At 44.4% G+C, this 19375-nt stretch overlaps 1 protein-coding gene across 12 annotated transcripts in view; it reads left to right on the top strand.

Annotated features, from left to right (window-relative positions):
• LHFPL3 (LHFPL tetraspan subfamily member 3) overlaps positions 1-19375 on the top strand; it is a 696681-nt gene that overhangs the window by 540536 nt on the left and 136770 nt on the right. Inside the window, exons 3-4 of one of the 12 annotated variants that reach the window (XM_086397017.1) lie at positions 11800-11866; positions 12382-13224. The exons of 6 other annotated variants lie outside the window; for them this stretch is intronic. In XM_086397017.1, the coding sequence (XP_086253143.1) occupies positions 11800-11837 (38 nt within the window). In that variant the 3' untranslated portion in view covers positions 11838-11866; positions 12382-13224. 5 more of the 12 variants (XM_086397011.1, XM_086397024.1, XM_086397014.1 and 2 more) reach the window with 5 other exon arrangements.

Genomic DNA, 19375 nt, shown 5'->3' with positions numbered 1-19375 from the left:
TCTCCCGGATGCCCTTGGAGAACTCCAGTGCTTTTGTTATTTGACCTTAAATATTTTGTAGCATCATTTGCTTCCTAAAATTACATGTGTGGGCCTAGTAGATATCAGTGGGGTCTGGCTGGGCAGGAGGGATCAAGATGGCAAGTCCAGGTGACAGAAAGATGTGGCAGTTGCCATTGTCCAGTAGAGACAAACTCTTGCATGAAGAAAGGGGACAGAAGGAAGACAGGGCCAAAAGCTAGCTGACAGGCTCCCAATGTAACAATGATTAGTTAATCAACATGCATGTGCACAATCCATTCAGCATGACCTACTCAGGTCTGGATGGTGAGAAGGCAGCCTCAGTTACATGATGGTTTGGGTGGATCTTGCCCAGTGAATTCTTTTAACAGATCTCCATACTGCTGAGATGTTTGTACATCTCACCAGATGTTCCCAAACCACTAACGGTCATCGTAGCCTTGGAGAGGTAGGGATAGTTTTTATTTTGATGCAGGTAGAAGACAGTTATCAACCAGATTTATATGCATTAAACAAGTATAAGTTGAATTCTCTGGCATTTCCTTTTTGCCATTTATTCATCCCTTGCATTCTTTTCACTTTTGTGTGTTCTCTGTGAATTTTCTGTAACAGTTAAGCAGTGTTGTCTCTGGAGTCATATGCCCTGGGTTCAAATCTTGACCTTTCCATTTACTATCTGTGTGGCCATGGGTGATATATTTAACTGTAAGGACTTCAGTTTACTGATCCTCGTTTTATAATGGAAATGAGAATAGTGCCTATCTGATTGATTTATTGTGATGAAATGAATGAGTGCTCATAAAGACCCTATTATCAGATACAGAGTAAGCACTCATTGAGTATTATTCAGTCAACCAACATTTGCTGTGTGTTTTGCTGGTAAGAGTGAGCTTTAGATTTGCTCTTCAGGGTGCTTCACACTTTGCATCTAGGCAGCCAATATCCACAGCCTAGGAAATTCATGGTAGGCACAAATAGCACCAACAAGCAAGCTGAGATGAGCTATGATCCTCAAACAGTCGTCACTGTTCACCCGTTCATTTCAGTCAGTAAACACCTATTGAGCACCTACTATGTATTAGCACAATTCTAGAAGATGGAGATAAAGTAGCGAACAAGGTAGACAAAAATCCCACTTCTCTTAGAGTTTGTTTTCTACCGGAGAGAGACAGACTTAATTAAGAAGCAAGAAGATGTCAGAGTGAAATGTGCTACACAGAGAATTTAAACTAGGTTGTTTTTGTTGTTGAGTCATGTCTGACTCTCTGCAACCCCGTGGACTGCAGCGCACCAGGCTTCCCTGTGCTTCACTATTTCCCGGAGCTTGCTCAAACTCATGTCCATCAAGTCAGTGATGCCATCCAACCATCTCGTCCTCCGTCATCCCCTTCTCGTCCTGCCTTCAGTCTTTCCCAGCATCAGGGTCTTTTCCAATGAATCAGCTCTTCACTTTAGATGGCCAAAGTATTGGAGATTTAACTTCAGCATCAGTCCTTCTGGTGAATATTCAGAACTGACTTCCTTTAGGATTGACTGGTTTGATCTCCTTGCTGTCCAAAGGACTCTTAAGAGTCTTTTCCAGTACCACAGTTTGAAGGCATCAGTTCTTCAGTGCTCAGCCTTTTTTATTGTCCAGCTCTCACATTTGTACATGACTACTGGAAAAACCATAGCTTTGACTATACAGACCTTTGTTCGCCAAGCAATGTCTCTGCTTTTTAATATGCTGTCTAGGTTTGTTAGAGTTTTTCTTCCAAAGAGCAAGTGTCTTTTAATTTCACAGCTGCAGTCACCATCTGCAGTGATTTTGGAGCCCAAGAAATTTAAGTCTGACACTGTTTCCATTGTTTCCCCATCTATTTGCCATAAAGTGATAGGACTGGTTGCCATAATCTTTGTTTTTTGAATGTTGAATTTTAAGCCATCTTTTTCACTCTCCTCTTTAACCTTCCTCAAGAGGCTCTCTAGTTCCTCTTTGCTTTCTGCCATAAGGGTGGTGTCATCTGCATATCTGAGATTATTGATATTTCTCCCTGCAATCTTGATTCCAGCTTGTGATTCATCCAGCCCAGCATTTCACATGATGTACTCTGCATATAAGTTAAATATGTAGGGTGACAATATACAGCCTCGACATATTCCTTTCCCAATTTTGAACGAGCTGTGATGGGAGCTATTTTGTGTGTCCAACTCTTTGCGACCCCATGGACTATGGCCTGCCAGGCTCCTCTGTCCATGGGATTTTCCAGGCAAGAATACTGGAGTGGGTTGCCATTTCCTTTTCCAGGGAATGGGAGCTATTTGATGACTGTAAACTGGGAGTGATATAATCTGACTTAAACTTTTAAAGGTACACCCTGACTGTCTTTTAAACTAGGTAATAAGTGGTAAAGGATCTGCCTGCCAATGCAGGAGACACAAGAGATGTGGATTGGCAACTGACTCCAGTTTTCTTACCTGGAAAATTCCATTCCATGGGCAGAGGAAACTGGCAGTCCAAAGGGCTGCAGAGTCAGACACAACTCAATGACTGCATACACACAGTATGGTAGACAGTAACCAAGCAGCTCCCCTGGGTTGGTTGTTCAGGAAGAGCCTTTGAGGATGTGACATTTAAGTCAAAATCTGAAGAGACCCAACAGCAGTCACGAGAAAGACTTCAAGGCAGTGAGAGGAACAAGGTCAAAGATCCAAAGATGGGAATGAGAAGCAGAAAGAAGGTCAGCTTGGACAGTACTTTGTGAGAGGGAGAATGATGTGAAATGAAGCTGGAAGGTAAGCAAGGGCCAGCTCCAAAGGTTTCATAAGCCAGGGAAAGGAGTTTGGATTTTATTCCAGGTATGATGGGAGCCATTGAGTGACTGTAAACTGGGAGTGGCATAATCTGACTTAAATTTTTAAAGATACATCCTGGCTGTCTTATGCCTCTCTTTACTGTCACTGTGCATGGCTGGCCCTCTTCGCTGAAATCATTCTTGTCTTTGAAAGAGGATATCCCCTACAGTCACACAGGAAGAAGTACTCAGCAGACCAAGAGGCTACCACATTCTGAAAAGCCGATGGTTCTTTCATTATTTATGCTTTTAGGAGGTGACAAAATGAAAGCAAGTTTTGAACTGTGGTGTTGGAGAAGACTCTTGAGTCCCTTGGACTGCAAGGAGATCAAACTGGTCAATTCTAAAGGAAATCAGTCCTGAATATTCATTGGAAGGACTGTTGCTGAAACTGAAACTCCAATACTTTGGCCACCTGATGCGAAGAACTGACTCACTGGAAAAGACCCTAATGCTGGGAAAGATTGAAGGCAGGAGGAGAAGGGGACGACAGAGGATGAGATGGTTGGATGGAATCACCGACTCGATGGACATGAGTTTGAGCAAGCTCTGGGAGTTGGTGATGGACAGGGAGGCCTGGCATGCTGCAGTCCATGGGGTGGCAAAGAGTCGGACACGATTGAGCGACTGAACTGACTGACTGGAAGCAGGAAGTTGACTATCTACCTTGAGAATTAAAAACAAGAAAGCTAGTATCAGGGCTATAGTGAACATGAAATCAGATTCTGCCTTCCTGCACCTTGTTTTTCATTAGTTCAGTGTGCAGTCACACTTATTCCAGTATTCTGGAAAGAACTGAAGGTTTACTCCTGCTGACCAGTGATGAACCAGGTTGACATTTGGAATGTACCCCAAACTGGATCCCAAGAACACTTGGCCATCATAGATTGTGAGTCTGCATAGAGACCCTGCTAGGAGTGATATCTCATAGAATGTCAGTGTACTTCTGAGGACAAATCAAAATTGTACTCAGTGTGGTGTCTGGGTTCTGGAGCTAATGCAAAGTGTTTGGGAAAAAACCCACAACCCAGTGATAGTAAGATAAGCATCTTTCCTAATATTTCATGGTGATAAAGATTTCTCTTCCTTTTGGGAACTATCAATATATATACGATGAACACTGGACAGGGAATCAGGAATACCAAGGGATTATGTTTAAAGTTTGACAAAATACTCTGACTCTGAACCTTAGTCTGCTCATCTCTGAAGGAACTTGAACTGACTCCATCTTGGATCATTCTCAGCTCTCACATATAACTGTCCATATACCATCATCTTGATTTCCAGAGGCCCACATTTGTGAGATGGTAAGACTAAAGGCAGGGACATCTGGTCTGCCATACAGCTGATTGGCCCACACAGGGATTAAACCTATACCTTTGTCTTCTTTAGCACCATTTCATATCAGTTGAACCAGGCATCTCTGCCCTGAAGTGTACAGATCAAGTGAGTTTATCTTCCTTACTAAACTATATATTCTTTAATGTTGACTATGTAATGTATATTATTCAATTCTCATAATAACCCCATTTGTAAACACTATTATTATCTCCAATTTAATGCAAGAAACTGAACCTTGGAAAAGTTAATTAATTTACCTGAGATCATGGCTAGAGCATACCAGATTTAAATCACACTGACTCCAAAACCTATGCAAAAATTTAGCTGCCACACTGCAGCATCATCCCTTGTTTATTACTTAATCATATTCACAATACATGTCAAGATGTTTGACAGATATTATTAGATGCTCAATAGGTGATTGTTGGATGAATAAATGTTTAATGCTCTGCTGACTTCCCTTCAGTCATCACTCACGCTGCTTTGTAGAAGCACTGTAACCTTGCTCACCAGAAAGCTTTACTCACTCTACTTATGTTATGCAGAATTGTCCATGAGACTGTCCCTATAACTGGAGCCACCCATATGATCATTAATTTTATAATCAACTTCACTGGGCTAAGAGATGCCCAGATTGCTGGTAAGACATCATTTTTGAGTATGTCTGTGAGGATATTTCCAGAACAGAGTAGACTGAGTAAAAAAAGATTACCCTCACCAATGTGAGTGGGCATCATCCAATCTGCTGAGAGTCTGAATAGAACACAAAGTTGCAGGAAGGACAGATTTGCTCTCTTGGCTTTAGATGGAATGTCCATCTCTTCCTGCACCATTAGCACGCCTGGTTCTCAGCCTTCAGACCTAGACTGGGACTTAACACCATCAGCTCCCCTGGTTCTCAGGCGTTTGGACTTGGACTAAATTACGCCACTGGGTTTCCTGGTTCTCCAGGCTGCAGACAGCAGATCATGGGACTCCTCAGCCTTCATAATTACATGAATCAGTTCTTATCATCAGTTACACTGTGTATCTATCTCCCATTGGTTTGGCTTTTCTAGAGAACTCTAATACAACCTATATAAAGACTTATATACTTGACTTAATAAATTTTCCTTGATATTCTCTGATTAGGCATGTCTCCCCAACTAGTTTAACCATTTTGGGGAGCAGTGGTTCCCAACTAGAAGGATGGAATGAGGAGACACATGAGAACCACTTGATGAATTTTTTAAAACTACAGAAGTTCCAAGTGCAGCACCTCCTCTCCCCCAACAAATCCTCATCCTAGATGGGTAGGAGAGGGTCTAAGTTGATACAAGTTTCCAGGTGTTTCTGATATGTTTCACCAAACACTTCCACCATCCCCACCTCTGCACACACACATCTCCGTTTAGAGAAAGTCAGTTCTATCTTTTCATTTAAATAAAGGCTGATCTTCTTAGAATTTAAATTAAATGATGAGGCTTTATGTGGCTGACTTGAACATAAAGACATCCAGACTTCTACTGTACCGCTTATTAAAAATAAATAATTATCCTCAACACTTTTACAGGTGGGTTTTCACGGAAGATGGAGTTACATACTTATGTTTCATTGTGTCTTTTTCAGAATTAGACTTCTATCAAATAATACACAGCTTACATTAAAGTTTTATGAGAGCTTAAGAAGTGTAGAGCAGGACTGCCCCATAGAACAATAATAGAAATGTTCTCTATCTGCTCTGTCCAGTACAGTATCCTAGACTAGACACATGTGGCCTCTGAGCATTTGGAATGTAGCTAGTGAGACTGAGGAACTAAATTTTTTAATTGTTTTTTATTTTAATTAAGTTAAATATAAATAGCATCCTGTATCTAGCAATTTGTTGTTGTTCAGCCACTAAGTCGTGTCTGACCCTTTGCGACCCCATGGACTACAGCATGCCAGGCTTCCCTGTCCTCCACTATCTCCCAGAGTTTGCTCAAGTTCAAGTTCTCTGAGTTGGTGCTGCTGTCTAACCATCTCACCCTCTCCCTTCTCCTTTTGCCTTCAATCTTTCCAGCTACAGAGTCTTTTCCAATGAATTGGCTCTTCACATCAGGTGGCTGAAGTATTGGAGCTCCAGCATCAGTCCTTCTGATGAATACTCAGGGCTGATTTCCTTTAGGATTGACTGGTTTGATCTCCTTGCAGTCCATATTGGAATGTACAAGTACAGTATAAAGAAACATCCTTCCATTTTTTTTAAGCCAAAATAATGTAGAGCTAGGACCCATTCCATTTCTATAAAATTCAAAGCAAAAACGATACTGTAAAAACCTAGAAGAAACTCTACCATGCTTACATTTCCACTGGGAAATGAATTCTTAACAAAAAAAGAAATTTCTGACCCAGGATAGACAAATGGAGATAGAAAGCAAAGAGGCATTCCCAAGGGGAGCTCCCTGGCAAATTCCGAGTTGTCTATGAGACATGGAGCATAGAAAGATTGTCAAGGAGAGAGAAATTCCCCCTCAGAGGAAAATCTAAATGTGTTTTTAGCCACCTGTCACCCCAGAGGGAGGACAGGATGGCAATGTTAAATTGGTAAGGTTGTAAAACAAGGAACTGTACAAGGCCAGCTGAGGTGTTTAAATGCATTTTAACCAATGCAACTTCATTGCTGAAATCCAGACAGAGACTGATGCTTCCTAGATGGCAGATTCGAAACCTGCATCTGTTTCACCTTAGAAAACCAGCATTTCCATTAAAAATTCCATGCCACAAAAATAGAACATGCTGAATTTTCATCTAAATCAAATATTAGAAAAATCAGAAAATGACCCTGGTTTCAGAAAAAGAGAGATAGAGTGGAGAGAAAACAGGAATACAGGACACACAGGCTCCATTGCAAAAATGTGAACCAGAAAAAAAAAATCATTCTGTACAAACGAAGTAGCTACCAAAGGAACAAAGATGGGAGGGATGTAAACAGAAGCTTATTCACGGGCCAGACAGGAGAGCAGTGATGAGTTCTAAGCTAGGACAGGATTTCTCAAATCAGATTTCGGGCACGTATGCTTGCAGAGAGATGGGGGTCTTGGAGTTTAATAAGGACGTTTAGTTTTTGTGCTTTCATTTTACCGATTATAAAGATAAAATTTGTCTTTTTTCAGTGAGACTTCTCAATTGAAAATCTTATTCAAAGAATGAGACTTCAGCTTTCTTATGTAACTGTTTCTCAAGTGCTGATTAAGAAAATTTACCATAGGTCCTATAGAATTATTTTCCTTTAAAGAAGTCCATAGTTTATCCAAATTTGGGGATCAGTGACCTAGTGGCAGACCACACAAACCCTTTGATTTGTATTTTGTTGGAGGAGTTAAAGCAGTTTTCTAACTTTGCCCTTAGCTTGCTTGATGCTGCTGCTAACTCGCTTCAGTCGTGTCTGACTCCTCGCAACCCCATGGACTGCAGCCTACCAGGCTCCTTCGTCCATGGGATTTTCCAGGCAAGAGTACTGGAGTGGGGTGCCATTGCCTTCTCCGTAGCTTGCTTGTGAAGAGGTTAAATCTTTACAAACTCAGAAGGCAAGCTGGACATAATATTCCTATTATATTCCCTGATGGATATCTTTGTACTTTTCTATTGCAAATGGGAAGCAGTGTGGTGGGTGGGGTGGTCCTAGATCACTAGTCAGGGGCTCTGCCTCTAACCCTGACTCTCCCAATTGGCTTTCACTTGTCCTCTCTGAGCTTTTGTTTCCTCATCTGAAAAATGAAGCAGGGGACTGGATAATTAATTACCAAGGTCACATCCAGCCTTGATTTCTTTGATACTCACAATAAATTGCAGCATCATCTCATATATCTTCTATGAAAGGCCTCTCAGCTGAAATGCTAAGACTCCCTTTCATTTCTGTTCTTTTCACTGTTGCACTCTACCACAGAGCACCAAAGGGTCAGGAGGTGATGCATCTGAAGGGGAAAAAAAAATCAGTCAACATTCAGCCTTCCATCTATTATCTGCTACTACCTAGGAAGTGGGAAATTAAACTATAGAACCCAAACTCCAAGGACTCAGTGTAAATCACCCAGATAAAAAAGAAATACTCAGAGGGACATTTGGGCTGGTTTCTGTAAAGTTTCCAGTGAATGAGACAGATATTCATTCAAGTGTGAGTAAATCAAATAGAAACACAAAAACTATGTCTGCTTTTATGTTTTGAGTATTATAAATATTAAAATTGCTTAATGAGTGGAGTCTCAGCCTGCTGGTTGATCTTCCACTCTGACAGTGACACATATTTAGTGAGTTCTCAGGACAAAGGTGCCGCATATGAGCAGTGATGGTATACAAGGCCTGTCTGCCTCTACAGCAAAGAGAAAAGCATGCTGGCCACACATGGACATGGAACCACCAAGCCACTGCTGCCTTTTGGTAGAGGTAACGCAATTCCTTTTCTCTAAGAAGTCCTCTCCCACTCTTATGGAAGGATGCACATAAAGTATGCCCCATTGCCTCAGCCATGATTGGAATATCATACCTGTCATCTATGGGATAATTCTTAGAGTTCAGAGGGATCCAGAAGAGGTTTCCCTTGAGATCTGTGCAGCCAAGACACAGCACAGAGCATCAAAATACTCTAAAGATTACTCTGGCATCAGCTCCTCAGCCAGCAATAGAACCCATTCTTTTGACCTTTTCTTACATTGGCTACCCACTAAAACTTAGCCTGAAACTTATACCTGGAAATACCTATCATACCTTGGGAGGCAAGCACTGGGTTGTGGGATCCAGAGCAGAATTTAGACGTCACTGCAGTTGAACTCTTCCCTAAATTTCACCCCATGTAGAATGATGACGCCACAGCTGTCTTTCCTGCACCAAGGACTCCAGCCCTCCAGATGTGGTCCCATGGTCTGATGGGATCACTGTTCCTCTGAGATTCATGGCATTGCTTGTCCCATTGGCAAGAAAAATGTGATTGCCTCTGTCTCTTCTGTTAAAATAACGCCCTTCTGGTCAGCATGGAATGAAAGCCCTCCAAGGCAAAAGAGTGACTTATTTCAAATGGTTCCTTTCGAAATCATCATGTAGTTCCCATTCTAATTATAGTGAAAGTGAACTCGCTCAGTCGTGTCCGACTCTTTGCGACCCTGTGGACTGTAGCCCACCAGGCTCCTCTGTCCATGGGATTCTCCAGGCAAGAATACTGGAGTGGGTTGCCATTTCCTTCTCCAGGGGATCTTCCCAACCCAGGGATCGAACCCGGGTCTCCCGCACTGCAGGCAGACGCTTTACCGTTTGAGCCACCAGGGAAATTTGGCTAATTGCTTAATAATTCTATTTAAATGTCTCCTTTGCTGCAAGTATCAATTCATTAGATCTGCTTTTTCTGGTTAGAAATCCCTTTGCTCCCCTAAATATTCGCTGCCTCATTCTCCTGTTTGTAATTTTGCCAGAGCAACATTCCATGTGACATAAGTAGCATCCCTTAAAAGAGGTGTTGGACACATCAGGGCGTCTCTCTGTGTTCCAGAGCCCAGGCTCTGTATTCTATGTCCTTGAAGCAGTACCTGTGATTGGAAAAGATCTGAGAGTGTGTCTTTAAGAAGCTAGCTTTCCTGCCAGGCAAATAAAACTGCAGTCACCAGCAACCCTGACACACCCCTGCAGTGGGGGTCTGCTGTGCTTGACAGAGTGAGAGAGGCTGCCTGAGAAAGAACCCAAGCCTAGCCTTTAGGAGCCTAAAGCCCAGCTGGCAGCTGGGGTTATATTTACACCAAAGAATACCAGCAGAGCAGAGGCCTTCTCAGAGCACAGCAGTCTGTGGCTGGACACACATACACACACCACACACACACAGAGAGACACACACACACTGCATGGTGGGAGAATGCACTCCTGTGGAAGCTGAGAACCATGGTGGGATCTGTGCTCCAGGGGTGAGTATGTTTCCTGCCCAGGAAGCCTATGACCCACCCTTTCTGGCAAAGGTCAGTTAAGCCAGGGTACTGAACATTCCCTGGCATCTTCCTTGTCATTCTTCCCTTCTGTGTTTGAGCAGCTGAAGACTTCAATGTTGCTTTTAATTTTTCATTTGAAATGATGTTTTTAGTGCTGAATGTTCCAGCTTTAAAGAATCACATTGCTTCATCCAAATGCTCACATCCCATTGAATGCCAACACAATCCTTCCTGCCTTTGAAGAAGTGAGAAAGGGCCTGAGGGAACTTAGAGTGACGGTGGAGAGGCCTCCAGCTTCCACCCTGGAGACTTTCTCAGACCAGTGATGAATAAGAAGTGACATAGTCAGGTAACTACCAGACAAGAGAAGTCAGGAAAGGGTGAAATGGGAAGCAGAAGATGCGAGGTGTCAGAGGGGAAGGAATCAGGTGTCCCTGGGTCAGAAGGATGGGATAGCCATTACTCTGGGTTCATGGAATGCCACATCTTTTTTTTTTTTTTTTTCATAGTGGAGTATAGTTGATTGAAAATGTTGTGTTAAGTCGGAGAAGGCAATGGCACCCCACTCCAGTACTCTTGCCTGGAAAATCCCACGGATGGAGGAGCCTGGTAGGCTGCAGTCCATGGGGTCGCTGAGAGTCAGACATGACTGAGCGACTTCACTTTCACTTTTCACTTTCATGCATTGGAGAAGGAAATGGCATCCCACTCCAGTGTTGTTGCCTGGAGAATCCCAGGGACGGGGGAGCCTGGTGGGCTGCCGTCCATGGGGTCGCACAGAGTCGGACACGACTGAAGTGACTTAGCAGTTGTGTTAAGTAAGATGGTCCTAAAAAAACAAGGTTGTGTTTCAGGTGTACAGCAGAGTGATTCAGTTATATATATACATGTATCTATTCTTTTTCAAGTTCTTTTCCCATTTGGGTTATTACAGGATATTGACTAGAGTTCCCTGTGCTATATAGTAGGCCCTTGTTGGTTTTCTATTTTATTTTACTTTTAAATTAATTAGTTTTTTGGTTGCACTGGATCTTCCTTGCTTCACATGGACTTTCTCCAATTGTGGCAAGCAAAAGCTACTCTCTAGCTGTGGTGCACGGACTTCTCATTGCAGTGGTTTCTCTTGTTGCAGAGCTCAGGCTCTAGAGCACACGGGCTTCAGTGGTTGCGGTGCACGGGCTCAGTTACGACTCATGGACTCTAGAGATCCAGCTCAGTAGTAGTGCATGGGCTTAGCTGGCTCACACCATGTGGAATCTTCCCAGACCAGGGATTGAACATATATCCCCTGCATTGGCAGGTGGATTCTTAACCACTGGACCACCTGGGAAGTCCTGTCTCTTTTAAATATAGCAATGTGTACATGTCAATCCCAAACTCTCAGTCTAACCCTCCCCTCCCACCCATCCCCCACTGATAATCATGTTTGTTCTCTAAGTCTGTGAATCTGTTTCTATTTTGTAAATTTGTTTGTATCATTTTTTTAAGATTCTGCATGTAAGTGATATCATATGATACTTCTCTTTCACTGTCTGATTTCACTTAGTATGATAATCTCCAGGTCCTCTGTGTTGCTGCAGATGGCATTATTTCATTCCTTTTAATGGCTGAGTAGTATTCCATTGTATGTGTACCATATACATATCCATTTTATCTTTATCCATTTTATCTGTCAGTAGACGTTCAGGTTGCTTCCAAGTCTTGCCTACTGTAAACAGCACCACTGTGAACATAAGAGTGCATGTATCCTTTTAAACCATGTTTTGCTCCAGATATATGCCCAGGAGTGGGATTGTGGGATCATATGGTAGCTCTATTTTTAGTTTTTGAAGGAACCTCCATATTGTCTCCATAGTGGCTCTTAGCAGTTTACATTCCCAGCAACAGTTTAGAAGGTCTCCCTCCTCTCCATCCCCTCTCCAGCATTTATTGTTTGGTGATGGCTGTTCTGACTGCTGTGAGGTGATACCTCATTGTAGTTTTGATTTGCATTTCTCGCATCTTTTCATGTGCCTCATGGCCATCTGCCATGTTTTTAAATAAGACCTGTCTCTGTAAGCAGATACAGCACTAGGAGATGGAGGTGGAGGAGGGAATTCGCTGTGGAGGCAGGTGAAGGACTAGCAGGACACTAGTTCTGCTCACTCAGGGACACAGTGTCATCGGTGAAGGCAGTGTGATCCTCCTCAGAGCACACTACTTGCAGCTTCCTTTCAGGCTAAGGTCTCATACTTTCCTTGACCACAGTATCCTGCCAGTGAGGTCAAAGCTGACAGAATGGATCTGGAAAAGAACAGAGGAGAGATGTGTGTCCTTCTGTGTGACTTGGTGCTCAGGGCCCACCCCTGTCCTTGCACTGGCCTTTACTGTGTGAGACATGGGGCAAAAACAAGGCAAAGCATGTAAAATGCCAGCAGCCTGAAGCGTAACACCTGGTGATGTGTACATAGCCTGGCATTGTCCAACGTGAACCAGGCCTCAGGGCTCTAATCGATCTGTGTGTGTGCCATTAATTTTTATTTATCTTTCTTAAAAAGCAACTCTGAATTGCTTTGGAATTTGAAATAATGCCCTCAAAGAATTATAATAACATTTATAAACTATCGCTCAACCTGTGCATTTCTAACTTTGTCTCTTTTTTTCTCCTAAATGTTTTTTATTTATTTAATTGTTTTTCTTATTGAGCATCCAAAATTCTTACTGAGTCATTAGCTTTCTGTAAAGTTTTGATCATCTAATCTGGGTGATATTGCCTGAGGAAGCCAAAGATCAAAATAACAACAGTGATAACTAATACTTAAATGATGCTTAGCGTTGAATAGAACTGTTTAGGTATTTCACATGTGTTAATTTATTCCATCCTCACCACAGTCTTATGAGGTAAGTGTTATTATTAGACCCATTTTACAGATGAGGAAACTGAGGCATGGAGTCACACAGCTGCAAGTGGCAAAACCAAGATATGAAACTAAACTCTGGCTCTCAGGACTGTGTTTCTCACCACTGTGAATCGTCACGAGTCTCTCTTCACACTGGGAATGGAATGGCCAGGAATGACACTGTGATTTTTAACCTTTAAAAATAAAAGTGCGAGCTCTTAATTTATTGTGCCTTTAACCCTTCTGTTTTTCCCTCCTAAACTCTCAGATGATGGACATGCTTAAAGCACACTAAGGTAGTGTGAGACCACGCCATGTGAGTGTGAGCATGGCTGCTGTGGCGCCGGCTGTGCTGCGTGCGCTTCCGCCTACCAGAGTGTGAGCATGGCTGCTGTGGCCGGCTGTGCTGCGTGCGCTTCCGCCTGCCATCCCCGCATGCTTCCTCTGCTGCTCTGATCCCGCTTCCGCCGCTTGGCAGTGGGGCCGCATGAACCGTCACTTTTAAGCCATAGAGCTCCTGTCTTTGTTACTGATTCTGTATTTGTATTTCTCTCTCCCACAATGCCCAGAGAACTGCCGCTGTCAGCCTGGCACCTCCCTGGGAAGGAGCTGGGGACACCTGGGGAAAGCGTGTGGTTATTGTTCTCTGACAATGAGCCCTCATATTGTCAGCTTTTAGGATTCTGGGCGTGTGTCCACATTCTCACGGCAGCATTCTACTCCACAGAGTGAAAACGTGTGTAGGCTCCTCATGCAGGCGGTGGTCACCAGCGCATCTTTGCTGTGTGGTGTTCTTCTGGGGCCACCAGCCTAAACAGATAATTGCTCTGTGAGTCTTCACAGGTGTGAATGCCATGTGAAAATAAATACCATGCAACAGGGTTAAAATGAGCTATGGAGAAAAGTGGAAATCTTCTCCTTTGTTGATTGTTTTCTCTGTACCTGTGTATATGGTGGACACATATAAATATATTGAACAAACATGATTATGAATGAGAAAGGAGAATGGTGTTTAAGCCACATATGGGTTATATTGGCCTTTCATTGTACACACACACGCATGTGCACACATAGACATTCTCTTTTGGTGTTCCTTGAATCTACATAAACCGTATTTCCACTTTGAGTGAATTCAATGTGATAAACTAGATTTACCGAATAAGTCAGCTGGGGAGAAGGAATCTGCACCTGACACAGAGTCCTGACTTCCAGTACAGCCTCCCCACCTAACTGTGACTTCAGGGATGGAACTTCCTCTTCTCAGTCTCCCTGAAGTTTCAAATGTGTGTTGAAAGGGAAAAATTGGGTAGGAGGAAACTTTACAAGTTACTTGTCGTGGTGACAAGAATTGGAAACTGCACGGACTTTCATGAGATGTGACTAAGCACATGTGACTAAGACTCCCCCTGCAGTGTTGGGACCCCTACCCATCATTTAGACACACAAAGAATTGTGGAGCTTAAGGGTCCTTAGAGATGGATTATTCACTCCAGAACCCTTAATTCACAGATGACTGAGGGAAAGCACCCTGGCCAAATGGGGCAGAGCCTGTATTGCAACTCAGTTCTCTTCCCATCAGAGCACCTATTAATGTGCTGCCCCTAGCTCATTTCTCTTTGGGAAATGAGAAATGTACAGGAAATGTGTACATCTCCTGTACACAACCAGGAAATGAATGAAGTGAAGGAGTCACTTTGATTTCATCCCAAGAAAGGACCCTAGGTCCCAGTCCTGGCTCTGCCACTACATCTGGATGAGCTTGGGAGAGTCACACTGCCTCTCTGGACCTTGGGTTCCTCATCTATAAAATGACTTTGACAACAGCCAGCTTCAAAAAAGTAAGTGATAAGTTTGCTTCTAACTCAGCTGTTTCCATGCAGCTTCCTCCCAGCAGTATTCATTTCTCACTGTAGGATTATGGAGAAAGTTATAGTTGGGCTATGTGCAAAGAGACAGCCCAGAGGAACAAGAGCCCTGTGAGTCTCTGTTATTAAGTGAGGAACGATGAGGGCAGGAGGGACAAGGTGCAGGAGAAAGGCAGATAGCCTGCCCTCCCCACACAGACCTACCACATCATAGGTGGACGTGGCTAACCCCACGTTTAGTCATCCCGGTTATGCTGATTTCTGCAGTCTGAGGTTACCTGGCTGGTATCCACCTCTTTCCAAGACACCGGTGATTAGAGCTCTGGAACTTAAGGACACTCAGTAGCTGAATTAAGTCACATTTTCTCCTTTTAATGTATTGCTTAATGAACTAATGGGGCCAGGAAAGTCACTGAGGCTGTCCAAACCTAATCTGAAAGTCACTTAAGGCAAGTGTAGAGACCCATGTGTGCAAACTTCCAGAAGAGTTTTGAGATACACTCCTTGTTTATGTAAAATTAGAAATACAGAGATTAACCGAATGTGCTGTGTCGTGTTAATAGAGATTTCTTTTTCCATGGTAAATCCAAGGCATTTTATGATGAATCTTTGTTAAAAAGCAAAGGATCATCACTGATTTAACATGTGGCCCATTTTGGTTTCCATAGATCCAGTCTGGATTAACACGCAATTATTTCCAAGATAGTGCATCAGGTCTGCAGCTGTCTTCCCTGTATCTGATGCTGATTTAGAGTTGGGTGGGAAGAACAGGACAGGGAGGTGGAAATACAGAAGTGGATAACTTCCTGTGCATGTCTTAGGTTCTTAATGCTGCTGGACAAAATGGAGAACTGCTAAGAGCTGTGACCTTGAAAAGTACTACTGGGACAGAATTTCAGCTCCAGCATTTTGGTGGAGTGGAGGCTTTGTAGGCAGCAAACTTGGCTGGAAGGGTTGCTCTAACGGACTCTTAAAGCTACATTTGCATGGCACTTCACATAAGGTTGAAAAATGCCAGTAGACCTTGTCAATGGGAGGGAGCAGCTTTTGGAAATTCAGGCCTGTGTTTCAGGCCTCTTCCAGCTCCTTCCCGGCCCCTTCGGGATAATCATTGTCCTGCTGAGCCCTCTAGTGGCCATACTGGTAACTACAGGAGACTGTGGTGGGAGGGGAGAAAGTCAGACTCTGTGGACAGCCCCAAAACACAGCCAGACACGACTTTGGCACTCCATGGAGGCTGTCGATGTGGGAACATGCCCAGGTGTTGGTGATGGTGATTTTGCCTTCTTGTCTGCCATGGTGATGGTGATTTTGCCTTCTTGTCTGCCTCTGGTTATCCCAGCTTAGTTCTGGGATCTGCGGGACCCTTCAAGACTTGCCCTAAGACAATACCCTAAGCCCACTGTTACCTGAAACCAAACTGAGTTCCCTAGAGTCTGAAGGGCATCTGACCGGCACATGTGCCCACGTTTGTCCCCCGGGGCCCCAGTGTTGACCCACCTGGCTTTGGGGTCAGGGGACCCTATACTGTTTCCCAGGCATTCAGCTCCCAAAGGGACAGAACACCAGCCCGCCACCGCCTCCCACACTGTTCCTCAGGGCTTCCCGGGAGCAGTAAGTAGGTTACACCTGACTGACACAAGGCTAAATTGTTTTTAATTGTTTAACCCAGTGGTTTTCAAAGTGTGGTCCCCAGACCAGCAGCGTCAGCATCACCCAGAAACTTGTTAGCGATGCGGATGCTCAGGCCCCACCTGGACCTACTGAATCAGAAGCTCTGTGAGAGGGGTCCCGCCACCTGTGTCTTTCAGGCTTCCAGGTGACAGTGAGACTTGCCCTGGTTTGCGGCCCCCCGCTAAAAGCAGTGATTCACAAACATCAGTATATAAGTGATGGCAAACTCTCAGCTTATTTAAATGTGGGTGCTGACCCCCTCACCCACAGGGATTTAGTAGTTCTGTGGTGAGGATACAGAAAGATGATTCATAAGCCATCATTCCGTATAATTCTGATGGGAGAGATCCACACACCACCGTGTTGAGGAAGTCTGTTCTAAAAAGAGCAGAGCCAGCTTCGCCAGCACGGGTTAGCTTCCTCTCTTGAATGAGAGATAAATAGTGTTCTCATATTTCCCCGGTCGTGAGAGAAACCTCAGTAAACCTATCAGATACTCCGGGTCTTTGACGGAGGTCTCCCTTGGCAGATGAGGTGTTGCTGCAGCTGTGAGGAAGATCTCAGTGGGGTCTGTATCATAATTCAACACAAGCCCTTCCTCTGGAAAGAGACACTAGTTACTGCGGGAACAGCAAGAGCAGGACGCCTGCAGATCCTTGTGGGTCTGGATCTCTGGGTGCTATGTCAGCCCATCAGATAGCAAGTTGCCCTTTTCTTTTCCCTTCTTGAACAATTTGAGATTTAGTGGTACCTTCTCAGTGAGGCCCAAGACTTCGGTTCATTTTAATACTGTTAGGAGGAAAGAATTTTCAAGACTTGAGGTTATGAGTGCAGTTGGCTTCTATGGCACCTGCCTTGATCACTCTAGAAAAATAGAGTTCATTTTTGTGAAGATTCTTGTGAATGAAAAGTCCCAGGTCTTCTCATCACAGCTGTGGGTCCTATTGGGAGATCCGGGGTGGGGGGGGGGGTGGATTTGCCAGCGTTCTTCTATCCCATTGAACATTCCCATTTAAACACACATCCCCCTCCCAGTTCTCTGCCAAGCACCCACACCTTCATGGGGTGCTAATTCATTGGGCTGTGCTCTGAGAAGACTCTTAAGCACATTTCAGGACCCCTAAGCACTCACATTTTCAAGAATCTGACAGGAACAGAGTGAGAGATGTGGTACTGACATTCCTTGTCTCCACCCAGGATTCTCAGTCCTTGTCAAGAGGCTTGTGTGCATGAGTATGTCTGCTTGGGGCAGCATCTTTACCAAGTCAAGCCTCTAGTCTTTCAAACCACGTGGGTAGAGCAGGCAAACGTACTCGCTCCCTTTCCTCCTCCCCCTCCTCCTTTCCTCCCTTCCTTTGTTGACATTTTCGTTCCATCTTCTTCCCTCACCCATTTCCTCCTGCTTCCTTTCTGTGTTTTCTGTGCTTCTGTGAATTTCTCCAGCTTTTTCTCCCCTCTCCTCTTCTTGTTTGGCCTCCCATAGTCCTGAAAAGCAGCTCCCCTACCCCACCCCAGGAGCCCAAAGAGCCTCACCAGCATTAACTGCTGAAACCACAGGCATCCTGCCAGGCAGGGAATGTCACCTTAATTTACTGTAAAGCATAATTAAAAGACAGATCTCCCGTCTCCCCTCGCTCAGACAGAGGGAGACAGCAGGGAAGCAAGGAAGGGGAAGAGCAGCAAAGGAAAATTCAAAAAGAAGCCACAAACAGTGTCGAATTTTAAACTCTGTGTTCAGAAGGAGTGCAAGCCACACTGTCCCCAGCCCTGGGGTCTGGTAAAAGCACCAGGCTTAAGTGGCAGGAAGCAAGAGGAAGAATAAAAGGGGAAAATGCTGCCAACAGGGCAGTAGTAAAGAGAAGAGAAAGCTTTTGTCCAGAGAATAAGTCTGCTCTTCCCAGGGCTGCCCCTGGGTCAGGAAGGACCCCAGTTGCTAGTTGGGGTGGGTGGGGCCGGCCTCGCAGGTGGGTAGCGCCGAGCCTCCTCTTGCTTCCTTGTTCTTGCTCCTGTACCCGGGGCACTATGAGTGCACGACCAGGGTAGTCCCACAGGGTCCCAGGCTCAGAAGGGCCCCATGCTTAGGGCTGAAAGCTCTGCAGCCCCCACCTTGAAATTGGGTCCTGCTGCAGCGTGTCTGGTGGACAGTGGATAGGAGGCCGCAACTCAGTGAGGGAAGAACCTGTTGCCCGCCCTGACCCATTTACCTAGTGCAGAGGTTGCAGTACCCGGGGTGGGGGGGTCCACCCATCTGCTGAGGGCTGGAGATTCCCACCTGTGTATCCCATGACGGGAAGAGGAGAACCCCAAGGCCTTCCCCAAGCCAGGGAACAGTGTGACCCTCAGCTGGCGAGAGGGGGAACAGCAGCAGCCATCAGGGATGAGAAGCATGCAGGACAAGGCTCCTGGGTGCCAGTGAGGCTCTGAAGTGTCCCCGAGCCAGAGGCCCAACCCCGCCACTCTCTGGAGCCCACTCTGTGCCTGGGGAACCCTCTCTTCCTTCCCAGTCTTCCTGAATCTGTCTGTATTTACTTTTTCTGGCTAGCTCAAGGCACCCCTCAGGGACAAAATATATTTGTGTGATTTAAGTGATTGCACAAAAAAGTTAAATGCTCTGATATTTGCATTTAAAACTGGCATTGCATGATGTAAAAACACATAGTAAAATTCATGCTGTTTAAATTTTTAATTTTTATTTACTCAGAGGGACATTAAATTGGAAGTAAAAAGCACCATGGCCAGTGGTGGTTGCTCATCAATGGGAATGTATTTAATACAGCTGAACTGTATTGCTTAAGATGTGCATGGAATGTGTAAATGTAAAAGAGGTTAAGTGG

The sequence above is a fragment of the Bos grunniens genome, chromosome 4 (assembly GCF_055505025.1).
Source record: "Bos grunniens cultivar Pamir isolate PY7600 chromosome 4, Bosgru_T2T1.0, whole genome shotgun sequence".
NCBI lineage: Eukaryota > Metazoa > Chordata > Mammalia > Artiodactyla > Bovidae > Bos > Bos grunniens.
The sequence above is the reverse complement of the archived record's forward strand: the minus strand, read 5'-3'. Positions and strand labels throughout refer to the sequence as shown.